At 36.0% G+C, this 27513-nt stretch overlaps 1 protein-coding gene across 23 annotated transcripts in view; it reads left to right on the forward strand.

Annotated features, from left to right (window-relative positions):
• The window catches only part of NRXN1 (neurexin 1), a 1070346-nt gene that overhangs the window by 995416 nt on the left and 47417 nt on the right, over nt 1-27513 (forward strand). The window contains exon 1 of one of the 23 annotated variants that reach the window (XM_057740909.1): nt 19684-19875. The exons of the other annotated variants lie outside the window; for them this stretch is intronic. Coding sequence (XP_057596892.1) covers nt 19843-19875 — 33 coding nt within the window. The 5' untranslated portion in view covers nt 19684-19842. Of the gene's footprint in view, nt 1-19683; nt 19876-27513 lie in introns of those variants that run through there. 23 annotated transcript variants of the gene reach the window in all.

Here is a 27513-nt window from a genome sequence, read left to right on the forward strand (position 1 = left end):
CAAATAGGCTTCTTTTGGTTGTTCAAGTCCAAGAGCCTTTCCACAAACACCCAATATAAAGGCCCTCTGTTTTACCCTGTTCTATCACTGTTTGTTTGTTGTTGTTGTTGTTGTTTGTTTATTGCTTCTTTGGTTAGATACTTGCAAGAGAATAGCAGCCCCTGAAATCTGGGAACTGGCCTAATCCACACAGTGAGGTCTTAGTGTCATTAGAAGCTGTCTTAGAGCTCACAGAAGGATCATGATTTTCGCCTGTTGGACAAATACTGTTTCACAGAATACCAACATGAGGCAGGTCACTCTGAGACCATGATCAAGTGGAACAAAACAAGGCCACATTATTATTATATTTAAAAACAGTTAAAATCAAGGTCACTGTGCAACCTACAAAATGTCAAACCATCTTTTGGTTAAAATGAGTGATTACCACTTATCTACCAAGCATAGGTCTATCCTAACTCTAGTCTGCTCTTGCTATAGACAAGATTTATTCAGATACCAAACAATTGTAGAATTATCTCTACTTTCTGATAACATCCATCCAGAACAAAGCCATACTTTCTTAACCTTGCCCCAAGTCAACTAATAGAAGCCCAAAGTCTTTAATAAGTCTTTCTAACACCCTCTTACTGAGATGCTTCATGGTTCCCTATGATGTGTGTTCTGTCTTGCTACAACAATTAATAAATCCAACTTGTTTAACAGAAGGCATGTTTCTATTGATCTCTGGCTGGAGGGCATTGACAGTGGTGCATTGGTTGGCTGTTGGTTTTCTGACTTTTTCTAACTAGAAATGGACTAGAGCAGGGCCTTGTCTTGTTCACTACTATATCCAGAGTATTAAGCAGGTTTGCAGTTTAGTAGACCCAACACATATTTCTTGAATGACTTGAGCTTTTTCATATGGAGATTTAATAAGCCTTAGAGCATTGATTTTTACATACAAATCCTTGGCCCGAAGACCTCATGATTCCACTTGGTGGACTGCAACCTGAACCAGTAATGTACATCCTTTGTTTGCTTTTCATAGGCTAATGACACACAAGCCATTGAACTTGGATTTTCATAATACGATTAGGGCTACCTACCAGATTATTAAGAATTAAGCAAACTTGGCATTTATCAGCTAAAAATATCATACAATTACACTTACTCAAAATTTAAACTGAATAATCTAGAGTCAGGCTGCCACATCTTGCTAGGCAATGTTTCCAAGCTGCCACTGCACATGCATGTGAAGGGGTAGTAGGATTTCCTACCTGACTTGTGTTGGGTGTTGTTTTCAACTGATAACAGTTTTGCTTTTTAAATTAATCTGTTTAGTTTCAAAATTTATAATTTAGTTTGAGTTTCTTGGTTGACTCTGTTGAATGACACATAATTGTGTCAACTGACATTTGTCAGTAAGAATTTCAGACATTTGTTTTACAGTTCAAATATCAATCATCCATAAATCTCCCCCCATCCCTGGTTTTCCAAATTTACTGGTACAGTGACGCTTTAATCCATTGTAAGTGTTCACGGGTAGGATAGGCAGGATTTGAGGCTCCTTTTTCTACCTACATGGGTCACAGGTAAAATCAGTTTAAGGTGAAATACTTAAGAGAACTCTGTTTACTGAGCCACAGAGCCTTGAGGCCTTGTGCTTTGTGATTCAGCCATGAGTTTAGATAACGTAGACTTCCTCTGAAAGCAAAAGAGAACCAGATGAGCATATCTGCTATCCTATAAATCATGACAAAGGAAAAGCCAATTCAGATGGGTGACCCCTCTTTTCATTTCCCAGTCTAGCAGCTATTTTGTTTATCTACCCGGATTTTAGCAGGGAAGAGCCTTTTTTTTGGTATATACTGTCTTTATGACAGAATAGTCAAAACAGTTATCTGCTTACCGAGGCAATGGCAGGCACTCTCTTTCCGTGAGTTTTCACAGATTTGAAGATAAAAGAACCATTTTGTAAGAGTCAAAGAAATTATTTATTATGTAATAAAGCCTTTAATTTAGGAGGACTGTTTCATTCTTTAATATATATTTTGCCAGCCATCCCACTCTGCAAGGATTCAGCAGGGATAAACGTATAAATGTTTCATTCCTGAGTTACTATGTGGGTGTCTCTCAAAGGATCTAGTTTTGAAGAAGTAAAACAAATAAAAATAATAATGATATTTGTTGGTATTTTCCCATTCAGAGAGGTATGAAACTCTAGCTTTTAATTAATTCAAACTGCCATTTCCTTCCATGTTATTAGCTTTCAATTGTTTTCTAATTATGAAACTGCAAGTAAATATGCAAATTAATTAGACCTTGAAATATTGTCTCTCTGATGCATCCGGACAATTTTTATGGGGGAAAAAATGTAATAATGATGTCCCTAGAATTGTGCAATTCTATCTTCTCACCTTATATTTGTCTTCCAAAATTCACACGTGCTTCCTGAGGGGGACAAAAAACCTTTGTCTCATTTGTAATAAATTCTGAAGCAATTAGCCTCTCCTTCTACTTAAGTAGCATGTTGACATAATGGACTCAAAATTTGATGAACTGTACAAATGCTACCACAGTAAATATTTTAAAAGTCCTTAAAGGAACCATAAGACATCATGAGTTTCAATCAATCAGTAGATCAGTTAATAACATGTTACAAAGCAATGCTATACTATGGTTCTGGGCAGGCCTACCATACTGTAAATGATGCCGAAGATTTGTGCGACATGGTCTTCTCCATCAGGAAGCTTTCAAGTAGGGAAACAAGAATAGCACATAGATGTACTGAAAATAATAACATACCAGAAGGTAATAATGAATGTAGTTTCTAAATATTGTAAAAACTTTAGAGCAGTGATTCTCAAAACCTTAGGGCAGGAGTAGGGGTGGATCTGTAAGTCCTTTTCAATGAAGTCAAAACTATTTTCATAATAATACTAAGATTTTATTTGCCTTTTTCATTCTCATTTTTTCTGCAAGAGTACAGTGGAGTTTTTCAGAGACTGATGTAATTTTGCAACAGATTGAATGCAGAAACAGGTATCAGCACCCAAATGTCCTGTATTAAACTGAATATTTTAAATATTTGAAAAAATGTAAAACAATGCTGTGCTCTTCAAAAATTTTTTTTTTTAAAAAGTTATTTTTAAATGTATGTTTTATGTTACCATGTAATAGATTTACTGTTATTTTTTTAATGAGGTAATAAATATTTAACATTTTTTCACTTTTAATTTCTAATAGAGTAAATATCCAAAGATATAATCTATATAAACAAAAGATCTTTAATAATTTTTCAGTGAAATGTTCCTTGAAACTAAAACATTTAAGAATTGTTGTTTCAGAGAAATGCTAGATTACTAGTGATGCACACGTGTGTCCTGCCTCTTCTGGGATTCTAGACAATTTATCACTACATTGAGATCCAAGGAGCAGATTATTAAGTAAACATCTTTTCAAACTTCACACAATTTGTGATACTAGATCTTTTTCTTCTTTCATGATAGTGGTCTCTAGAACATAATGCATTTTCTTCAGAGTGACTGAGCTTTTGATTTTTCCGCACATCAAGCACATTTCTTTGGGTCATGCCATGGGGTGATTGTGCATCATAATTTGTTACATATTGATATGTCCCGATCAGGTGTAAAGTATGTTGTAAGTAATGTGTTAATAATAATGGATTAACTTCCATAGTGATTGAATAATTAAGTTTTTTGTTTGTCTTAAATAATCACTAAAGTAGATTCAAGTTGTCCATGATAACACCATTCTAACTCACTTGCATGCCCATGTGCCTTCTTAGGTGAAAGAGAAAGGATGAGGTTGTAGCCAGCTTGCTGGGAATGTGCCTGGGAGTGTGTCATGCTTGTGAAGTCCATTTGTCACGCTTGTCACAGTAGAAATGAAGTTCAGAATCTCTAAGGCAACTGATGCAGCATTTATGGAAGTGACTAAATTCAGCGCACACTAATGACTTCATTGGTTTTGATTGATTAAACTGGAGGTCACATACAAATGCCAACTGAGAAAAAGCCTAGCCGTTTCCAAAGAGTACAGACAAATCTAGCACATTGCAAAATGAAATGTAGCATCTAGCCGAGGCTTTTCATGAATCTATACCTAATTTGAAAATTTCTAAGTGCATATATACCTTGCCAAAGTCTTTGGCCTTTATTTAGTATAGAACATTAATTGCTTCCATAGTGAATAAGCCATGTCAAAAATAAATCATGTAGAACCATAGAATTGAAGCAGTCTGTGCGTACCTAGGACCAACTTCTTCATATTAATAGCTGATGATTGTTACTATTTATTGATCATTGAATATGTGCCAGTTTTTCTGCTAAGTGTTATATATTTTTTCACTTAAACCTCTTGGGAAATTTCAAAAGTATGTATTGCCATTATTCTCATTTTATGGATGAAGAAGCTGGGATTTAGAAAGGTTGTGCTAACCAGCTGCTCTAAGCCCCAAGCTTAGGTCATGAAACCAGATCTAACTTCACTGCCCGTGCTCTTACCACTGAATTATGCTCTCCCCTGTGGTCACATAGTACATGCATTTGATTGGCAAAAGTGATTCAGAACCTTATTTCACAGACAAGGACACATCAGCATAGGCAGATTAAATGGTTTATATCAATACAAAGTCACAAAATAAGAAACAAAATCCATGTCCCTTCACTTTGTTCCTTACATGGACATTTGAAACTCAATACAGGGTAGAGACCTAGAAGTTATCTTTTGTCCCTGAACTTTCAGAATGTTTACTATGTAATATAATTTCTGTTGGGTTTATAATATACTGTGTTAGAGAGTGGTGAGGGGGAGAGGAAGAAAGAGAGAGAGAAAGAATGTAGGTGTGTGTGTGTGTGTGTGTGTGTGTATGTGTGGGGTCTTGGAGAAGGACTCTGCCGTGTGTGTGTGTGTGTGTGTGTGTGTATTTTGCAGTTCTTCATACCTAGTTAGGCCATAATATGTATTAGTTGAATGAATGAGTGAGTGAATGGTCCACTGTGATGCCCTCCTGAGTGTAAATTATAGAAAATACCAGGAGCCACCAGGTAGGAGGGAAAGTAGCCAACTCCATCTGCCACCAATTTCAGTAAGAGTCCTCTGATATTATTTATTTTTCACATGGAATTATTTTTAAGCCTTCTTTTGGAGCAAATGTTTCTGTTGCCATTAAAGTTTTTGTTTGTTTGCTTGTTTGTTTTATAATAACCAGTCTAGTTTATGCTGTTTAAAAGCTCATCTTCTCAATGTGGTTTATTAAGTAACAAAATTCAGCAGAGTCTCATGGTTTTATGAGAATGAGGGCTAAAATGTGATTCAAAATATGTGAGTGCTGGCCCTGCTTTTTCCACCTCCTAACCACATTTCTGTGCTTTAGATTCCTTATCTTCCAAATTTTAAACATATACCTGCTTTGTCTGCATTTCTTACCAGGTATTGGTAAGGATAAAATGAGAGTGTGTATGTCAAAATGTGTCAAAATGCATAAAGTGATATATAAGAATAATTATTGATTACATATTATTAAATAATCAAGTATCAGTGATTGTTTTTAAATTTTCATTCTCTCTACAGTGGGGCCATGTACATGCTATAGTCTCCACAGGTGATTTGTAATCCTGTTCACTAATCCTAACATTTTTTTCGTAAAAGGTGCTTCTTTTTGAACTGGAAAGAAACATCTTCTGACTCTGGTGTACGCAGAAGCCATTATCTAAAGGATTCAGAGAATTAATTCACAACAAGTCGCAGAATTGTGCCACTAAGACCTGAAAGTAGAACAGTAAAAATGTAAAAATATAGAGCTACAAAATATACAAACACAAAAAATACAGAAATATTACAAAACAGACCTACAAAAATACGAACGTTCCTAGGACTAGGTGGCCTGTAATAGAGTTGGTGAAAGAAGGCATTTTACCCAGAGATATAGCAGGAGGCTTGGGTGAGCATCACATTGACATTTTTATTCATTCATTCATTCCTCATTCACTTTACAAACATTTATTGAATGTCTACTATATGCCAAGCCCTGTGCCAGAGGTTCTAAGGATGAAGTGGACAGAGGTCCAACCTTATAGTTGCTAATAATCTGGGAAGAAGAAAAAGAAACAACTACAACAAACAGAATTATTTAAGTGCTAAAAATGGTATTATTACAAAGTATCATGGGAACAGGATGGAAATCATGACTAACTCTGCCTAGGAACTTTGAGAAGCCTGCAAGGAAGAGTAGCATTTGAGCATGATATAAAACGATGTGTAGGAGTTTACCAAAAGTTTTTTTTAAATGGGAAAAGGGCATCTGCAGATAGAAAAGACAACATGTTCACACCAGTGAAGATGTAATAGAACATAGCATGCTGGAGACAATGTGAAAATTAGAACAAGACTTTTGAAAAGTACTTTGGCAGATTGTTTCAAGATCTATAAAAACACTTATGTCTTTAGACCATAATCCCACATTGGGGAATTTATCTTATGAAAATAAAAGGAATACAAAGGAAGAAAACCATCATTTATAATAGGAGAAATACAAAATAGAAATGAATCCACTATCCAAAAAATTCAAAATAGTTATGTAAATTATAACGCATCAGTTTGACTACTGTTGCTATTAGAATGATAATAATGATATTGTAAGTCAAGATGGAAAATGTATATGCCATTATATTAAATTATAAAACTATCTTTATCATTGCAACTATTTTTTAAATTAATTTTTATTGGAGAATAGTTTATTTACAGTGTTATGTTACTTTTTGCTGTACAACAGAGTGAATCACCTATATGTATACATATATCCCCTCTTTTTTGGATTTCCTTCCCACTTAGCTCACTGCAGAGCATTGAGTAGAGTTCCCTGTGCTATACTCCTGGGTTCTTATTAGTTATCTGTTTTATATATAGTATGTCAGTCCCAATCTCCCAATTTATCCCTCCCCTCCTGCATTTCCCCCTTGGTAACCATAAGTTTGTTTTCTACATTTGTGACTCTATTTCTGTTTTGTAAATAAGTTCATTTGTACCATTTTTTTAGATTCCACACATAAGCAATATCATACGATATGTCTTTCCATGTCTGACTTATTTCACTCAGTATGACAATCTCTAGGTCCATCCATGTCACTGCAAATGGCATTATTATTTTTTTTTATGGCTAATATTCCATTGTATATACGTACCACATCTTCTTTATCCATTCATCTGTCAGTGGACATTTAGGTTGCTTCCATGTCCTGGCTATTGTAAATAGTGCTGCAGTAAACACTGGGGTGCGTGTATCTTTTTGAATGATGGTTTTCTCCAGATATATGCCCAGAAGTCATATGGGTCATATGGTAATTCTTTTTTTAGTTTTTATAAGGCAACTCCATACTGTTCTCCATACTGACTATACTAATTTAGATTCCCACCAACAGTGAAGGAGGGTTCCTTTTTCTCCACACCCTCTCCAGCATTTATTGTTTGTAGATTTTTTGATGATGGCCCTTCTGACTAGTGTGAGGTGATACCTCATTGTAGTTTTGATTTGCATTTCTCTAATAATTAGATGTTGATCATCTTTTCGTGTGTTTGTTGGCCATCTGTATGTCTTCTTTGGAGAAATATGTTTAGGTCTTCCACCCATTTTTTGATTGGGCTTCAGGAGCTGTTTGTATATTTTGGAGACCAAGCTTGTCAGCCTCTTCATTTGCAAATATTTTCTCCCATTCTGTGGGTTGTCTTTTCATTTTTTGTTTATGGTTTTCGTTGCTGTTTTATTGCAACTATTTAAAATTATGTGCATGTAAAAAAAAGAAATAGGAAAGATGACGTAGCACTGATATGGAATTAAAATATGTTATGATATGATATGATATTATTGAGCAAAATATGAACTACCAAAATTTTTACAAGAAAAAAGAGAAAATATAAATAGAAGTTGCAAATTAGGTTAATCTCTACTGTTGAAATAAGTATCAGGAATGGGTGGATGGTTTTATAACTGCTTCTAGCTCACCTTTCAAAACAGATCATTTCATAGCAGATACAAACTATTATATACAGAATGGATATATTTATTATTTAATAAAGCCCTACTGTATAGCACAGGGAACTATATTCAATGTCCTGTGATAAACTATAATGGGAAAGAATATTCAAAAGAATATATATATATATGTATAACTGAATCACTTTGCTATACAGCAGAAATTAACACATTGTGGTCAATCAATTATACTTCAATAAAATAAAATTTTAAAAAATAAAAACAATAAAAAATAAAATAAACTTATGTGCATGTACAGTTAAGAAATAGAAAAGAATGTGAAATGAAAATCAAAACAGTAGCAACAGCATCAACAGCAACAGAAAGTTTTGTGAAGGTAGTGGGATTGTGATTGAATTTTTTTTATAGATTTACTTTGTTGTGGTGATCATATTTTCTAATTCAACTAATGTGTATTGACCATTTCTTATGTGCTATAAGCATTGTTTGGTCCTCCAGTTGAAAAGATGAAGGAACGTATCACTTATACAATAATTTTTAAATTTTTAAAGAAAAGCACTTTTACACCTTCATGCCTTTCTCAAAATAAGTACTATCTTTCTAGACCTAAGTTGAACACAGTCTGTTGCAGGAAATCTTTTCAGAATCTATTCTTCCCATCATTTCCAAGCTCTCTCTAGATTTTCCAACCTCTATCCGCCACAATGAAAGGTGTTGTGCTGTATAAGTTCAATTGGATAATCCAGTTGAATTGGCTTATCCAGTCCAAGGCTGGTGTCACAGTGGGAAGTGGCTGCAGGCAGGAGAAACATAGATTGTGTTTCTCACACTGAGGTTCATAACAACCTGCATCAGAATCCCCAGGAGTAGAGGTTAAGTATGCAGTTTTTCACCCTCATCCCTAGAAATTATAATTAAGGTCCATAAAATTTGCATTTTTAACAAACACTCAAATTCTTTGGCATCGTAAGTTTGGGAAAGAATTGCTATAAAATATTAAGTCTACATGAAATAAGTGCTTCTGCCAGCTGCAGTTTGCTCATGGAACTTTACAGTATATTTGTATGAGTGAGAAGTTGAGAACTCTTTTTCACGGATTTTCTTATAGTGTTATATTCAGCCCATGATGAGCTTTGTTTCCAGCTTAGGTTTCACAATTTTGTTAATAGAAAACATTCACTCCAATAAGTATGTGCATTCTGTATGTGCCTGTGCTTGTGTGCATGCATAGGATGGTAAAGTCATGTGTAACTTTCAGTGTAGGTATCTTTTCAAAGTCTTCTCATTGCTTAAAATGTTACTGTGTAGCCCATTATCAGTGGCAGAGGTGGGGCAAGCCGGAAGGAAGGAGACTCACATTTTATAATGTCTGACAAACTGTACTCACTCAGAGGCAAAAATTTTTCACAAGGTCTATTAGTGTACCTCAGCTACATGTAATGTTTTGTGCTCTTTTTTTTTTCTTTTTGTCCTTTTCTTTTTGCCTCCCTCCCTTCTTTCCCTCTTTCCTTCTAACAGACTGGACTGTGGACTATGGGGTTTTTGATTAATACTTTTGATTAATGCTTTTTTGATTAATGCATTAATCAGCCACCAAAAATATTTTTGGTCACTGGTATCTGTTTGGTGAAAGGCATTGTCCTACTCAAAACAACCTGGAAGAATCGGTTCCTTATTAAACTTGTACCTTGAGTCTTGAGCTTGGATCATTGTGAACAGTTAGTCATCCTTCTGTTGAAATAAAATAAATGTATAGTATGCTAAAAAGCTCAGAAATTTTTTAAAAAATAGGTTGGGGACTGGCAGCAGACATCCTTTCAGCACCATTTTTACTCTTTGACCTTAAACTGGCCAACCTAGAAGCCAGCTGGGAGAAAACAGTGACCAGAGGATTTCTGTACAGTGCACTCTCCCTTCATCTTCTTGTGTCATTGTTGTGTGTAAAATAGATTGGGGATGTCTTTCTGGGTGGATTTATGCTCTTAAACAATTAGAGAAGTTTTGATGTGATATTAATGAGTTCTGAACTCATAAAGGAAAGCTTACCTTCTCTAGAGGTCTAGAGAGCTATCCTAAGAAAACCCTTCCCAATACAAATGAGTTCTTAGGACATGCAAAAGGACCCTGCCTAGATGGCTGCACATTCATGGTCTCTAATGGTAGCAGGGAGATAGGGACCAATTCAGTCAAGTGCCATTTCTGCTATAAAAGGGTCATCCTATTCTTCTAAATGCTACTATTTGCACATTTTTTTTTTAACAGACAATAAAGAGCATATATTTAGAGTGTACAATTTGGTATCCCAATCTCCCAATTCATCTCCACCCCTCAACCCTCCCAGCTTTCCCCACTTGGTGTCCATGTGTTTGTTCTCTACATCCGTGTCTCTATTTCTGCCTTGCATTTCCTCTTTCATAGTTGTTAGCGTTTGTCTTGTGTATTGAGGTGCTCCTATATTGGGTGCATATATATTTATAATTGTTATCTCCTCTTCTTGGATGGATCCCTTGATCTTTATGTAATGTCCTTTCTTGTCTCTTGTAACATTTTTTATTTTTAAGTCTATTTTATCTGATGTGACTATTGCTACTCCAGCTTTCTTTTGATTTTCATTTGCATGTAATATCTTTTCCCATCCCCTCACTTTCCATCTGTATGTGTCCCTAGGTCTGAAGTGGGTCTCTTGTAGACAGCATATATATGGGTCTTGTTTTTGTATCCATTCAGCCAGTCTGTGTCTTTTGGTTGGGGCATTTAATCCATTTACATTCAAAGTAATTATCGATATGTATGTTCCTATTACCATTTTCTTTATTGTTTTGTTGTTGTTTTTATAGGTCCTTTTCTTCTGTTTCCCGCTTGGAGAAGTTCCTTTAGCATTTGTTGTAGGGCTGGTTTGGTGGTGCTGAATTCTCTTAGCTGTTGCTTGTCTGTAAAGTTTTTGATCTCTCCATCGAATCTGAATGAGATCCTTGCTGGGTAGAGTATGCTTGGTTGTAGGTTCTTCCCTTTCATCACTTGAAATATATCGTGCCACTCTCTTCTGGCTTGCAGAGTTTCTACTGAGAAATCAGCTGTTACCCTATGGGAGTTCCCTTGTATGTTATTTGTTGTTTTTCCCTTGTTGCTTTTAATAACGTTTCTCTGTCTTTAATTTTTGTCAGCTTGACTACTATATGTCTTGGTGTGTTTCTCCTTGGGTTTATCCTGCCTGGGACTCTCTCTGCTTCCTGGACTTGGGTAGCTGTTTCCTTTCCCATGTTAGGGAAGTTTTCAACTAGAATCTCTTCCAGTATTTTCTCATGTCCTTTTTCTCTCTCTTCTCCTTCTGGGACCCCTCTAATGTGAATGTTGGTGTGTTTAACATTGTCCCAGAGGTCTCTTAGGCTGTCTTCAGTTCTTTTCATTCTTTTCTCCTTATTCTTTTCTGCATCAATGATTATCACCATTCTTTCTTCCAGGTCACTTATTCGCCCTTCTGCCTCAGTTAATCTGCTATTGGTTCCTTCTAGTGTATTTTTCATTTCAGTTATTGTGTTGCATATCTCTGTTTGTTTGCTCTTTAATTCTTCTAGGTCTTTGGTAAACTTTTCGATCTTTGCATCCAGTCTTTCTTCAAAGTCCTAGATCATCTTCACCATCATTATTCTGAATTCTTTTTCTGGAAGGGTGCCTATCTCCTCTTCATTTAGTTCCTTTTTTCTGGGGTTTATCCTGTCCCTTCATCTGGTACAAAGTCCTCTGCTTTTTCACTTTCTCTATCTTTCTGTGGCTGTGGTTTTCAGTTCCACAAGACGAAATACTGCTGATACTGCTTGATCCTGCTGTCTGCTCTCTTGTGGAGGAAGCTATCTAGGAGGCTAGTGGGTGCTTCCTGATGAGTGGGACTGATGGTGAGTAGGGCTGGGTGGGCAGAGCTCAGTAAGACTTTAACCCAGTTTGGTGGGCAGAGCTCAGTAAAACTTTAATCTGCTTGTCTGCTAATAGATGGGGCTGTGTTCACACCTTGTTGGTTGTTTGTCCTGAGGCTACTTAGCACTGGAGCTTACAGGCTCTTTGGTGGGGCTAATGGTGGACTCTGGGAGGGCTCATGCCAATGAGCACTTCCCAGAAGCCCTGCTGCCAGTGCCACTGTCTCCTCGGTGAGCCACAGCTGCCCCGCACCTCTGCAGGCAACCCTCCAACACCAGCAGGTAGGTCTGGTTCAGTCTCCTATGGGGTCACTGCTCCTTCCCCCTGGGTCCTGGTGAGCACACTGTTTTTTGTGCCCTCTGAAAGTGGAGTCTCTGTTTCTCCCAGTCCTGTGGAGGTCCTGCAATCACATCCCGCTGGCTTTCAAAGTCTGATTCTCTGGGGATTCCTCCTCCCGTTGCTGGACTCCCAGGTTGGGAAGCCTAACGTGGGGCTCAGAACCCTCACTTTAGTGGGTGGACTTCTGCAGTATAACTGTTCTCCAGTTTGTGAGTCACCCACCCAGCATTTATGGGATTTGATTTTAACGTGATTACGCCCCTCCTACCTTCTCATTGCGGCTTCTCCTTTGTCTCTGGATGTGGGGTGTCTTTTTTGGTGAGTTCCAGTGTCTTTCTGTTGATGATTGTTCAGCATTTAGTTGTAATTCCAGTGCTCTTGCAAGACGGAGTGAGCGCATGTCCTCCTACTCCACCACTTTGATCCTATCTCCTGCACATTTCTTATATGCACATTAATTTTTCTTGCTCAAAATTATTTTCAGCTAAAATACTCTATGTTGTAAAATCCAATTTGCAAAACCATCCCTTCATGGATGACTCTAAAGCACCTGCATTTTTCTTTTTGGCTGACACCACTCTCTGTTCCAGTTTCTCTCTTGGTGAACACTATTCCTACCACTTTTAAAGTTTTATTCCCTAAGAAAGAAAGGCTTCCCATTTCCATTCATTAGAAATCCTGTTGACATGGCTTTTCATGAAAAGGATTTCTGAATTTGAAACTCTAAGATAATCTTGAGGTTCTTAAATTATGGAGATGGGATGCCTATTAACAATGTAGACTTTTGGGATCTAACCAAGTAAGAGAATTAGTCTCCAGGGAAGGGCCCAGAAATCTGGATATTTAACTTGTTTCCTTCTTGGTTCTTATGCATACTAACCTTTGAGGACAGTGACACTAGAGCAGCACAATGGGTAGTTTTGATTTGGAAAGAACATTTGATATGTAGTCAGTACACTTTCCATTACTAACTTCATGGATATAGATGATATTTAATCCCTCTGAGTATCCATTTCTTTTATTTTCAACATTAGTATAATACATTTTCAAATACAATGTTATGGCAAAGATTATATGCGGCAGAGGGGGTTTTGCTTGTGTTTTTACTTTGCAAAAAGTGTGCATAACTAGAGAAATAATCAGTGTAGAAAATAAAACCCACAAGAATAAAGTTGCAGAAAACAGACACCATAAAATTTAGAATATGCGAAATTTTGCTCATTTAAACATTAATTCACTTCCTGCCTCTAACATGTACTTGCAAATATTAAATTAGTAGTTAACAGGAATTTAGTGGTATTCCATGGTCTCAAACTAGGGCTGCCATTATAGAGGAGAAAAAGCAAAAATAATAAAAATTTAAAATTAAGATAATCCACCATGTTTTTCTACTGTTTCTATTTGTTCTCTTAAAAAATGAAAATGGCCCAGAATACTTCCCTATTCTATATTCTCTCACAACTAGAGCTTACTTCCTGACATATGTCTTTTAAAAGTCGCTCATGCATCCTACTTCCCATTCATCATCACTTGGTGAAAGTACAGACAAGAGAATTTGCATTTAAAAAAAACTTCAGCCTCCACTCATATTCTCCTGAAAGGAGGAGACTCAAAGCTGCTTCTTTGGTATTTCATGTCCTATCAGTGCCCAGTGGAGGATCATATTCTCCTGGGTAGCAGCAGCTTTCAATGCCTTAATCCAGCTTCAGCGTGGGAGGGAGGAGGCTTTGGAGCCGTTTGCTGTCTCATATTTGACATCAAAATTCCCCCTTCCTCTAAGTTTTACTCTGGTTGATAATTATGGTGATTTTTGAAATCTTGAAATGTGCCAATATCATATTCATCCTTTGATTGGAATGGGACAGAATCCCACTGTCACTTAATCTAAGCCAAGTTATTTAACCTCTCTGCCTCAAAATCCTTCATCTGTAAAACAAAGGAGTTGGACTATGCAAGCCATAAGAACTGTTGGAGTTGTAAAAATCTTTCTGGTTTGAAGAGAATTGTGACATGGAATGTTCTCCCACACCACCACAGAGTATGTGATAATATCTGGATCTGTGGCTCTTTTCCCTGATCTATCTTTCTCTTTCTCTGTCTCTCTGTCTCTCTCCTCCCCACCCCCACCCCATCCCTGCTTTCCTGCAATATTTGCCTGTAAAAAAGGGCATTAATTTGGCTTGAAGCTGCTCCAATGTCAGAGTGTTCCAGGTGGCTCTGTATCTCAGCTCTGCTGCACTGACCCTGAACGCCACAGGCTTGGCCAAGTGTGGAAATTGGCATGACAGGAATCACAGAGGGAAAGTGCCTGAAGCTGGTCCTGAGAACTGTGTTCCTAGAAACCTTATGTATGGACAGAAAGCCCAGGTGGGGGCCTGGAGACAAGAACCGCTAACCTTATTCCTAGGGGGCTATGGTGACACTCTGCCTCTTCTTCAAACTGTGGCGGCGGGCGGCAGGGGGGTGCGGAGGGTGGGGAGGAGGTGCATCCAAAACAGAATTTGTTCACTTGCTTGTTTACAAGCCTAACTTTGTGGACTTTAAAGTAGCCTAAGACCATACGTAGCCTAAGAAGTATAATTTGAGTGTCACAAAAGCCCCTTCCCCTGCACATATTCCCTCAAAGAGCCCTCCTGTGATTCCTATGAAGATTACCTTTTATGGCCACATCTTTAAAAATTCAAATATGAGGAGGAATAAAGACCTCAAGTCTTTGTGTTGTTAATTCCAGTGACATTAATTTCTCAGACCCTTTGTTTAAATAAAACCTCCAAGGAGAATGGATTACTTGTCCTATTAACAGCATTCGAGCAAGTTGACCCTAACGTGTTTTCTGACACACAGTCTTCCAGGTCACCACACTTTGATCTTTCCTCCTATCCTCATCCTCATTTGCTGTTTCTTCCTCTTCTCCTTGACTTCTTCACTTTGGAGTGACCCATGGCCATGGGCCTTAGTTATCCTCCCTTCTCCATCTCAACTTACGTCCTTGCCACATTACAATACATACAGAATACTTTTTTTTTTTAACCTCTGTAAATAAGGTAGAAAAGCCTGGTGTTTAGAACATGGTTTCTCAGTCTCAGTACTATGGACATCCAGGGCCAGTTAACTCTTTGATGCAGGGGCTGTCCTGTACGTTTTAAGATGATTAGCAGCATCCTTGGCTACTACCCACTAGATGCTAGTAACACCTCCCCCAGTTATGACAACTAGAAATGCTTCCATACATTGTCAAATGTTCCATTGGGGGCAAAATCACCCCCCCATAAACCACTGATTTAGAATAATTTGGGGGTAAAACAAAAAATTCTTTAATAATGCATATTATAAGCCTTTGACTTAATTTGGCCAATTCATTTTTTTTAAGTTTATATCTCTTAAAGTTATAGGAATCTGAATAACAACAACAAAAGAGTCAAAAATAGAATCTATAACCCAGGTTCTGGTTTGGGGATAAAGTAAGCTTGTGCCAGTTAGGAAACAGAAGAAAATGGATTTCATCTTGTCTTTAACCCTACACCATTATTGATAAAAACATGCACATTATCTTGCCTAAAGCAACAGTAAACAATATCCTAAATTAAAATTCGAGTTTAGCTCTGCCACTTCCTGCCAATTGCATCCTTCTGAGAAAACTAAATTTTGGAAGAGTTAATTCACCCAAATTTAGGTAATTAGCCAAATCATTTATTTCTCAGTCCTTCACATTCCTACCTCTAAGAATCAGAGAAATTTAGGTGAATTATCATGGAAGTTGTAAAGCTCTTAACACACGTAAGTTTATACTGTTATCTGCATTCAGAGATGATAGAAATGGAAGTTAACATGCAATGTGGAGGTCTTCAGCTAAGACTGCCAGAACTTATACCTAGTAGCTCTCTTCTTGCCCACACCTACCCTATTTTTTTTTTAATTTTTAATTGGGATATAGTTGCTTTACAATGTTGTGTTAGTTTCTGCTGTACAGCAAAGTAAATCAGCTATACGTATACATATATCCTCTTGTTTTTGGATTTCCTTCCCATTTAGGTTATCACAAAGAATTGAGTAGAGTTCCCTGTGCTATACAGTAGGTTCTCATTAGTTATCTGTATTATACATAGTAGTGTATATATGTCAATCTCCATCTCCCAATTCATCCCTCTCCCCCTTCCCCCCTTGGTATCTGTATGTTTGTTCTCTACGTCTATGTCTCTATTTCTGCTTTGCAAATAAAATCATCTATACCATTTTTTCTAGATTCCACATACATGCGTTAATATATGATATTTGTTTTTCTCTTCTTGACTTACTTCGCTCTGTTTGGACAGTCTCTAGGTCCATCCACATCTCTATAGGTGACACAATTTTGTTCCTTTTTATGGCTGAGTAGTATTCCATTGTATATATGTATCACATCTTCTTTATCCATTCATCTGTCAAAGGACATTTACATGCTTCCATGTCCTGGCTATTGTAAATAGTGCTGCAATGAACTTTGGAGTGCATGTATCTTTTTGAATTACGGTTTTCTCTGGATATACGCCCAGTAGTGAGATTGCTGGGTCATATGGTAGTTTCTATTTTTAGTTTTTTAAAGATCCTCCATACTGTTCTCCATAATGGTTGTATCAATTTACATTCCTACCAGCAGCGTAAGAGGGTTCCCTTTTCTCCATACCCTCTCCAGCAATTATTGTTGGTAGATTTTTTGATGATGGCCATTCTGACCAGTGTGAGGTGATACCTCATTGTAGTTTTGATTTGCATTTCTCTAATAATTAGTGATGTTGGGCATCTTTTCATGTGTTTGTTGGTTACCTGTATGTCTTCTTTGGAGAAATGTCTATTTAGGTCTTCCACCCATATTTGATTGGGTTGTTTGTTTTTTTGATATTGAGCTATATGAACTGTTTGTATATTTGGGGGATTAATCCTTTGTCAGTTGCTTCATTTGCACATATTTTCTCCCATTCTGAGGGTTGTCCTTTTGTCTTATTTATAGTTTCCTTTGCTGTGCAAAAGCTTTTAAGTTTAATAAGGTCCCATTTGTTTATTTTTGTTTTTATTTTCATTACTCTAGGAGGTGGGTCAAAAAAGATCTTGCTGTGATTTATGTCAAAGAGTGTTCTGCTTGTTATAAGAGTTTTATAGATTCTGGCCTTACACTTAGGTCTTTAATCCATTTTGAGTTTATTTTGTGTATGGTGTTAGGGAGTGTTCGAATTTTATTCTTTTACACATAGCTGTCCAGTTTTCTCAGCACCATTTATTGAAGAGACTGTCTTTTCTCTATTGCATAATCTTGCCTCCTTTGTCACAGATTAGGTGAGCATAGGTGCGTGGTACCCTATTTTCTTTGCATGAAAAAAAGCAGACCACCCTTTCCTCTGTCTCTCCTCCTTTCCCCTCAACATTTTTGCTCAAAACATCTACCAATCACATCCTTTTAAACCTAAATGAACATAGATGCCATCATTTATGTTAATTAATGAATTTTAAATTAGAAAAGCAATATATAGACTTGATTTAATAAAGGTAGAAAATGTTACCTATTAAAATTATGCCATGTCCCCACCTTTGAAGTCAGCTCCCCTTCTCAAATTTAACCACTATTAACTGATATTTTATGTCCTTACAGAAATTGCCTCTGCATATGCAACTATGTCTTTGTGTGTGTAAATGCATGTGTGCAGTGTGTGTATAGGCTTTAAACGGTTTAAATTTGTACCTTTAATTTTTGTTTACATAACAATACAACTTAGAGGTCTCTTCATATAAGCATGTTTGAATTTACCACAGTCTATTTTACAGCTATAGAGTATCTGGACTGTAAAACTGTAAATTATCTCATCAGTTCGTTTTTGATGATTAGGTGGTTTCTAGTTTTTGAGTGTTACAATAGTTCAATAAATAGGTTTAATGTCAGTGTTTCATTATTGTTGCTTTCTTCTTGGTAAATGCTCTGAGCCTTAATCTTTTCTTTTAAAAGCATAAAGTTTGACTGTTGAGGTTTATATTATTGAATAAATAAGCTAAACAGATAGAATGAGCACAAAACAATATATAATTTAAAGAACTTAAAAAAACGCTTTATTCTTTCCTGATGGTCGACATTAAATAAAGGAAATAGAGGAAAAGAATTTGCAAAAAACCTTGACAGAGTCCAGTCTTTCAAATATGAGTTTAAAAAATAGTTGCCAAGACAAAATGAGCTTTGGAATTTCAGCATTCTAAACCCCAGTAGCACTTTACTTATGATGGCACACCTATCAGGATTTATTCTCAGATTTTTTTCTAAGTACTATTGATTGAGTCTAAAAGGAGTTAGAATTAATCCTTCAAAATGCATGGAGATAATGAAAACTGGGCCATAAAGAACAATAAAGGTACTCTTTCTAATATAAATGTTATTTCTGAAGATCATTCAATGTTTCTTTTGAGCTATTTAAAAATATCTACATGATACTGCCATTTGAAACACACCATGGTCTCATCACTTAAAACCTTCCTGTCAGAATACAATCATCTCAATTACCTTGAACTGTGCAACATGTCTGCTATTGCAGAATGATCAATAAATGCAGATGTACTGGGGATATATTTCCATATGGTATTCCAGATGTGGAGCCTTTGCTCACGAAAGAATTATTTTAAATTTTAGAGGAAAGGCAAAAAATAAGTACACATTTCCAACACTGGGTAACTCATTTGTTTTTCTGACTTTAGGAAGCAGGATGTACATCCTTTGGTGCTTGTTTGTTTTTATTTTTAATGATCTATAAAATGACATATTTATTGGGACTCAAATTGTCTTTAAAGAGAAACAGTTCTAATTGGCAAAAAAAGCATAGTAATGTACTTCTTAGTGTTGCATAATTGCCTTTCCAAAATTATCCCATAAAAATACTCATTATAAACGGGGCATTCAAAAAAATGCCATTCATTAACTTGGAAATAAAATTATAATTACAATTATAAAGCTTTGAGCCAATTCTGTTAGGAGGGTTGCATGCTAATTGTGCAGTTTAAGCCTTCTAATTTAATATTAGGTGAAAACGTGATAATCATCTGAAGGAAACACATAAGAAGAGTTTAAGGGTTGGGGTGTTAAAAAGTAGTTTCCTTTCTGCTGGGCTATCACATTGGATCAGAAAGTAACACAGAGAAAAATCCCTGTGCATGAAAATAGGGCTTTATTTGGGTCAGGGGTTTAGGGGGAGGTCCGTTTCCCTGTGCAGTCACAGCAGGGGAGCAAATTCAACAGCAGCAACTGCCTGGACTTTTTGAGCAGGGCGCGGGCTGGGCTGTGTACAAACAACCTCGTTAACTGCAGACGGAACTGCAGCATCCCTTCCTGCAGTAGCGCTTCAGCCATTGGCTCATTGGTGACACGTGACTGATAGAGGCTTTTCTGTGTCTTTTCTCGCCCATCTGTGTGCAGGGCACTGATAGGCCAGGCTGATGCGCAGGCAATTTATCATCTTGATCTCCCACTGAGTCAGGGAGCTCTCCTGTCACCAGTATTGATTTCAGAGGATGGACTAAATTTCCTAGGATTTCCATTAAGAATTAAGAAAAAAGCTCTAAGCACGCAGGGTAGCCAGACAGACATGGATATGAGATGGCACTGTGAAAACTCGCAGGTAGCTTCTTCTATCAGCCGGTGCTCAGCACAGCTTAGAACTGCAGCATGCAGGGTTTAAGATCCAGAAGCCTAAGAAAAATAATAATGAAAATAAGAATAAGCTCTTTTGGATAAACTAATTTTAAGATTTACATTAAAATGTTACTTCTTGGAGATTGCATGTCAAATTTATGCACGCTCTATATGAAATGTAGAAAGGTTGTTTTAAATTTTTAAATGTCCTTAAACCCTGAGCATGGTTGCTTCTACTTTTGTTTGCTGCTTTCTGTGAGCTTCAGAGGTTTTTGAGCATGCTTGTGGCAGAAACAACCAAAAATTGTGTGTATGTGTTTTTATATATATGTGTATTATGTATTAAGTTGGTTTGAGTAAAAGCATGAATAAAAGCTGCTTTTCAATACTTGCCAGACTGCTTTATTGTTGTTAATGACATGGTGATAATTTTGACTAAATATGCTTAGATTCTGACCATGCATGCTTTTGCGGCAGTGTAGGTTTTCGTTGAGAAATTCGTAAAGGTGGAATGTATGAATTAAATGTGTGTTTGGTACAATAGAAAATGTATTTGTGATTATTAAACCTGATTAATTAATGGAAATATTTCATAATGGTAAGATTTGAGTAACATTTATTTACACTAATTAATTCTGCTTACTGAAAAAAATGCATGTCTGGGATTAATAAATGTGTTTCTGTTTTTGAAATATACATTTTGATTATTTCAAAGATAGTAAGATTTCAGTTTTTAAAAATGCATCCAAGTTGAGAGAATTAGAAACATTTTTTTGATTTCAGCCTAGGAGAGGATTCTAAAAGTGCTGTTTGTGTTTGCGACATTGTGCGTGTTCACGTGTGTGAGTTCTTTGGATAAGTGTTTAAGAGCCTCCTAGCTATCCTTGTTCTCCTGAAGAGGAGAAAAGCCTTGGCATTCAGGTATTTCCTAGGCCCCTGGGAATTGGAGCCACAGAAGCAAGAGTATGGCCAGATGGGATTGGCATGCTTGGCAGGGACTGGAGACAATAGGCGGGGGCAGAGCAGATGGAGAACAGAAGGGATTGAATCTCAGAAAAGGAGGGGGAGGGGAGGAGTTGTGTTAATAGTGAAAGAAGCCTGGCCTCTCTTTTCAAGGGAACTTCTGATTGCATCTTCCCTTAATTATGAGATAGAATGTTATGTCTGTTGTGACAACTATTTTTCACTGAATTACATAGCCCCTGCTTCATAGATTAGGGAAGAAATCCCATGCATGGAAGGTACTTTACCAGATTACAAATGGTGTGCTATTTGTTGTTTGTAACCGTTTTCTCTTTGCCCTATTCAGGAATAGCGTTCAATAGGAGCAAAACTAAAATTAAGCTATGGTAGTATTTGAGTTGGTGGTATCTAAGTATAAATATGGCAATAACTACTAAACTTATTTATCGGATCTTAACGATTCAAGCATCAATAGGATTTACTGACTTTTGCCTTAAGTAAACTTTCAATTCTGAAAACATTAGGAGCTCATGCTGACTAATCTACTGTTATTTTATTTCTGGCTTATAAATAGATGTTCATTTCTAGAATAACTTTGAATGTTTTATTTAAGTATTTGTTGATTTTATTATAAAGACTGGGGGATTGACCAATGCCCAGTTCAAATTCTGCAATGAAATTAATCTCTCAGCATCCTCAGTCAAGCCTTCTGTCACCCAGGGGCCCAGAGAACAGGGCACAACCTTTGCCCAGAAGGGTCATAAGACTGGAAAAGAATGAAAAGTGAATTACTTCTGAATTCTGTGTTTTTAATGATTATTTCAAAATTCTAAGGTGAACCTAGACACCATTTCCAGTCCTAAGTACAGCTGAATTTTACCAAAATCATGCTGCCAAAATGTACCAATGAAACACAAATTTTGAAAGTTTAAGTACACATCTCTTAGTCTGTGGATCACCTTGTGTATGGAGAGAATTTCCATTTTCCAAAGGAAGTTTAGCCATGTTGCATGTCTCTTTTCACTGCCTTTTGGACCTTGGCTTGACAAGGAATTATGACTTAGATAAAGTGAATGAAAACCTTTACCTTTGATATCCTGAGATACATTTAAGATAATTTACTCAAATCATTTAATATTGATTTTTCCCAGAGTTAACGAATGAAGCCAATATTACATGCTTTCTCCAGTCCTTTTCCTCCAATGCCCTGTTCTTAGAAATTAAAGAATCCACTAAGCAGCAAAATTCTCCTCACTTGGCAAATTCCCTCTAATGTTTTTAGAAAGAAATAGTGCTTACAGGCAAATCTTTGTACAGATATTTATATTTTGGAGAGTTGACTGGTATTCATTAATCAAGACAACCCATGGTTAAAAAGTAAATATTTTCACTGACTTTGCATAATCAAGGTTGCCTAATAGGCTGGGAGCCACATTCTCCTTCTGTGGAACGAAACTAGAAGAGCCCTGAAGTGGTATTAAATGTCTGGTCACAATAGCATTTGGGCTCAACTGCCAAGCAAATTTCTCACTAAGACATTAACCAGGAAATGCTTACATATTTACAAAGTAATTAGTGATGTAGCATTGCATGTTAAGGATGTTTTGGGTAGTTATGATGAAATGTTACTGTCTGTGTGCCTTCCATATGCTCCTTTAATTTACGAAATGTGCTCATCCCACAGCATCTGGGTGCATTTATAAAACTACAAGTGCAATCAATTAACTATATGATGGATGCAGTAGGCAGAATGCTAATTGATGGGGAAAGGCCTTTTGGCTTATACTTTGTAGTTTTCAAATGGGAAAATAAAGCATGTAGCCAAGGACTTTAAGTCCTTGTCTATATTAAATTTAAATGTTTCAAGAATTAAGCTTACACTTGGCCCATTTGGAAAATAACACACCTGAAACAAGATTTTGCCATGTCAAAGTTAGTGCTGTTAATTCTAGTGTTGTGAGCACTAGCAAAATTCACAGGTGAACAGTTAGTGGCTATTTAATTATACTTAGACCAAGTGGTGCCTTTTATCAATTCAATATTCTTTTTCACTTCTCATTTCCTCTACACCCAGTACTTTATTCCTCTGCTGCCTTATCTGTCATTTATGGACTCAAATGCCATTTTTTCCAGACCTCTATTACTATATACAGAAACAATAAACTGTATATAAATTCAGCAGAGTATAATGGCACCAAGTTCTGCTTATACATTTTGTGTATATTTAGGCTTTAAATATCAAGATTTCTACTAAGGTTACCATATTGACCCAGAAAGATTGATTTTGCTTTCTGCTATCTTATTTACATTTACTTGGTAGCTGATACTTGAGTCTCCTGAAGACTCCCTTTCCTCATTACTCTAGGATAGAGAATGGAGCCAAGCACAATATTATTGAGTAAGGCAATTTCCAGTATACAGAATAACTGAGGAGAGTCACAGACAGATGTAAATCCATGAGTATCTCTAGTGTCTCACAGAAAATTAAGATAGCTTGTAAGTCCAAACTAAATAATAACCATGAAAAAGCAAAAATATATGAGAGAGGTTTTCTAGCTTTGTGTCACAAATTTATGTGTGATGATCACTTGATTAAGCATTGGAAGCTATCTGAGAACTATTTCATCCCAAAAAATCAAAATCAATTATACATTTTTGTTTTCATTGTTGTGGGAAAAAGAAAAAATACATATATATAGAGAGAGAGACAGAGACTGCAAATTAACCCACAATTTTTTTCCCAATAGCAAGAAAGGCTCAGAACGTTTTCTTACTGTTTTCCCAAGACTAAATGTAATATCTTTTGTTCTAAAGGCTTCAGCCTTCATTACCTTAAGTATTCCTTAGTTTAAAAGACAAAAACTTCATATAATGGTGGAAATGACTTGAATATTATTTAGGGGACCAAAGGAAATCAGTCTGCAAAAGACATCAGTCCTGGAGTCTGTATGCTCTCATGTTTGTTTCCACGGCTTTTTTATTTAAATATAACAGGTTTGGTAGGGCCACAGTCTTGACTCTAAATATATTTCAGACCAAAAATATAATTACATAACCTCACATCCTAGATTTACTAGTAAATTCATAAATGATGTGGGGGTTTAGTGGTGTGGGCAGATGCCTTCACCTGACTTCTTCACATTTTTCATATTAAAAACTCTACTACAGCTTCAAAGATAATGCCGTCCCAATCAATCATCCAGTGAAATGAATTTTCTTTTAATGAAAAACTATTTATTATATACAAAATATAGATTACATATATAAGTACTATGTATGTATATGATTAAGACTACCTTTATGACTTCAGAACACTACTATTTTATTGTCAAATCAAAAATTTTGCACAGAATTTTGATATTTTTTTGAAGCTCCTTATTTTGGAGTTGCATAGGTATAGCCCCAGGTGTCAATTCTCAGTGACCCATGTGTGAACTATCTACATAATGGATTATCTTGCATGACTAGATGTGTTTTCTAGACCACTCAACCTCCCATAGGCTGAAAAATCACTGTTTTCAGTCATGTGCCAGGACTTCTCTCAATTAGCACAGTTAGATTTGGGTTTGTAGTAGGACTGCAATATTTTCAGAGTTGATTGTAGTGTGTGTATAAATATGTGTGTCTATAATAGTGTGTGTATAAATATTTAGCAGCTACATAATAGGTTTCAAGAACACATATGAAAAACTAGAAATTTCAGGGTAATAGCTACTCTTGGGTTTGCCAAGAATTTTCTTAAGCCTTCAGGAAGTATACCATACCTTTCCAGAATGTTGAAAATTATAATACATAAGCAATTCCTAAGCACCCATCTCAGTGTTTTTTTTGTACATTTAATAGTTAAGATCTGTTAAAATATCTACTGATTGATCTATACCAGAACTCTGCTTGATGTCTTGGGTGGCAAAGGAAAATAAGACACTTGCTGCCTTAAAATTCCAGCTGAAGAGAAAGGACAAACATGTAAAATTAGAAGAGTATTGAAGGCTGAACAATTTTACCCTATAGTCTCAATTAAGGAACACATTTTTGCTGAGCATCTGTTATACACTTCATGGTAGTTTGGAGAAAGGAGACTTCAATATGGGCTAAGTAGTTGCATTGATGTTTTTCTGCTGTATGTTCTCTGAATTTGTTTGAGCAGCCCTAGTTATCCAGTCAGAAAATAAAGGGTAACACAAAATCAGGTCAAATCAGGTGGGCTCCATATCCCATAACATGAATACCAGCCTCTGAAGTGGTGTTTAGGGCTCTGAGGGTATTGGAATATGAAGCCAAGATCCCAAGTAGCTTGTCTCAAAATCAGTCAAGGTGGTTGTTTCTGGTTCTGCATGTTCTCAGGACAACATATTGATTTCTTAAAAGCCAGTCTTCATGCTTTATGAATAATAAAAGTAATACAAAATGTGTACAACTTTTTTAGTTAAAAATCACCTGCATATTTAGTTTGTATTTGTTTTCTTTATTCGTTAAAATTAGTCCTTGTTGCTAAATGTTTTCCTTTAAAAAAAATAAGAAATTGATTTCCTTTTACTTATGGGATGACTTGAATTTTGAGTCATTTTTCCAATACTAAATTAGACACTTTGGAGTAAGTATAACTATCTCAGGCCACTAGGGTATAATTGAGTGTATTTGTAAAATACTCCAGCAATAATTTTCAGTATGCCCACTTCTACTTCTTTCTCTATCTTTGATTCTGTTTTCTTTTTTGAAGGGCACCCACCAAAAAGAAAATAGAATGTGGGTGGGTATAGGCGGAAAGCAAAGGTCTGGCCTGGAGTGAAACAATTTTAAATAAGTGATAATTAGTAGTCTATTCATGTTACTGAAATGGTTATCAATACTATTATTTCCTCAGTAAGTAGTTTAAAATATAGTGAATAATTATGGGGATCTTCATAAACCATTCTTCAGGACTGACTGAAATAATACCTAGGTGTAAAATAGCAAACTGAATAGTTTTTTATTATTTTTCAAAGTCTCAGGCTAGAGACAGTAAACTCAGGTCACTGTTTAAAGGTGTCCATGCAACAAGTATTCTAAGAGTCCTGACTTTGTAGTTTTTCAAATAGCCAGTGGGATTTCAATTGCAATAGATGTCATCTTAAACAGCAACTACTGATGCAATAACAAAATAAATACTGACTTTAACCTCTCTCCCTCTCTCTACCTAGCAATTCCCTCAATGATGCATTAATTCTTTGTAGTTCTTTACAAGAGGGATGAGGGTTTAAAATGAGATGAAGTATTGATATAAATATATATGCTTGGTTTATTTGAAAGTCAACAATGTAAGATCATTTCTAAAGATGCCATTCAAATGAGGATAATACATGTTTTATGTCTGTAAATATTACAAAAGTGGGGAATTCATAGGTTACTTTTTATGGTTGTAGTATTCTTTTCTTTTATAAACATATCTGTATCTTTTTTAAAAGAAAATTATTTTGTAAATACCAGTTTTGCCAACTTATATATAATATATAGGACTTGATCAGATCAGTATGCTTCTTTTATTTTTTAGTTTTTAAATAAATGTTGTAATTTGAAATAAATATATAGAAATGCTGCAAACATATTAAAGAGAATTCACTCTTCATCCAGTTTCCCCTAATGTTAACATCTTATGTAAGCATTGTACTTTTGTCAGTGTTAAGAAATTAACATTCAGTATGCCCTTTGAGAAATTATTTGTTTTTAGAATTTTCGTGTCATAGATGCCACTGAGTGACATCAAAGTACTTTTGGAAAATTTCAACATCACTTGGTTTGATTCCCACAAATAACTAAGAGAGTTCTCCCCACTGGGCTACCCAAAATTTCTACTAAGAAGAATTCAATTCAGTCAAGAATTTTAGGAAGAAGAACAATTTTTTTTTTTTTCTTCCCACCCTTAATGTTGATTTTATTTTGGAGTTTATTACAGAATTTCTTTTCCTTTCTCTGTTTCCTTGGGAAATTTTACCATTCTCAGCATAGAACAGCCTCCTAAATTTTACACCTATCCTTACAACTGCCCCAATTCACCTCAAATTCAACATGTCCCATTGTGAACAGGTTATTTTTTGGAGCTTATATAATTTTAAAACATTTTATTTTAATAGATTTATGTAAAGACATTATACTAGAGAAAGTTTTCCTGCTACTGGTGTGGTGAAAACAAGCTACTTAAATTTCTGGTACTCGACTTCCCCATTTGTAAGGTGAGGGGTTTGCAGCTCTAATACTTTACAATTTTAGAGTGTGAATAAATGTGACTTTCCTTTAAAAGAAAAAGTTTTTAAAGATAGGTGGTCTTAAAACATAGACTGCTTTTCATCTTGTTGAGTTGTCTCCCCTGAATTTTTAGATGGATCTGCATCTGGGATTTTCTTATGGAATTTTCATTTTGAAACTAGTGTGAGAATAATTCCAGTCATGGCTAGCATCAATTAGAGGGAAATCTCCTTTTCCATTTCCATAGTGAAGAATACAGAGGTTTGTTAGCATTCTATGGGCAAGGCTGGTAAATTTCAGATAATTAATGATTTGGAATTCTAAAATCTCACAACAGGAAATGCTATAGAAGGAACATCATCTTTTCATTTTGACATCATCTTGACAGATGAGGGAAATTTTTGCTGTGTGTGTATCACCAAACAAGCAAAATTCTGTG

Source organism: Hippopotamus amphibius, chromosome 7 (assembly GCF_030028045.1).
Source record: "Hippopotamus amphibius kiboko isolate mHipAmp2 chromosome 7, mHipAmp2.hap2, whole genome shotgun sequence".
In the NCBI taxonomy this organism is placed as follows: domain Eukaryota; kingdom Metazoa; phylum Chordata; class Mammalia; order Artiodactyla; family Hippopotamidae; genus Hippopotamus; species Hippopotamus amphibius.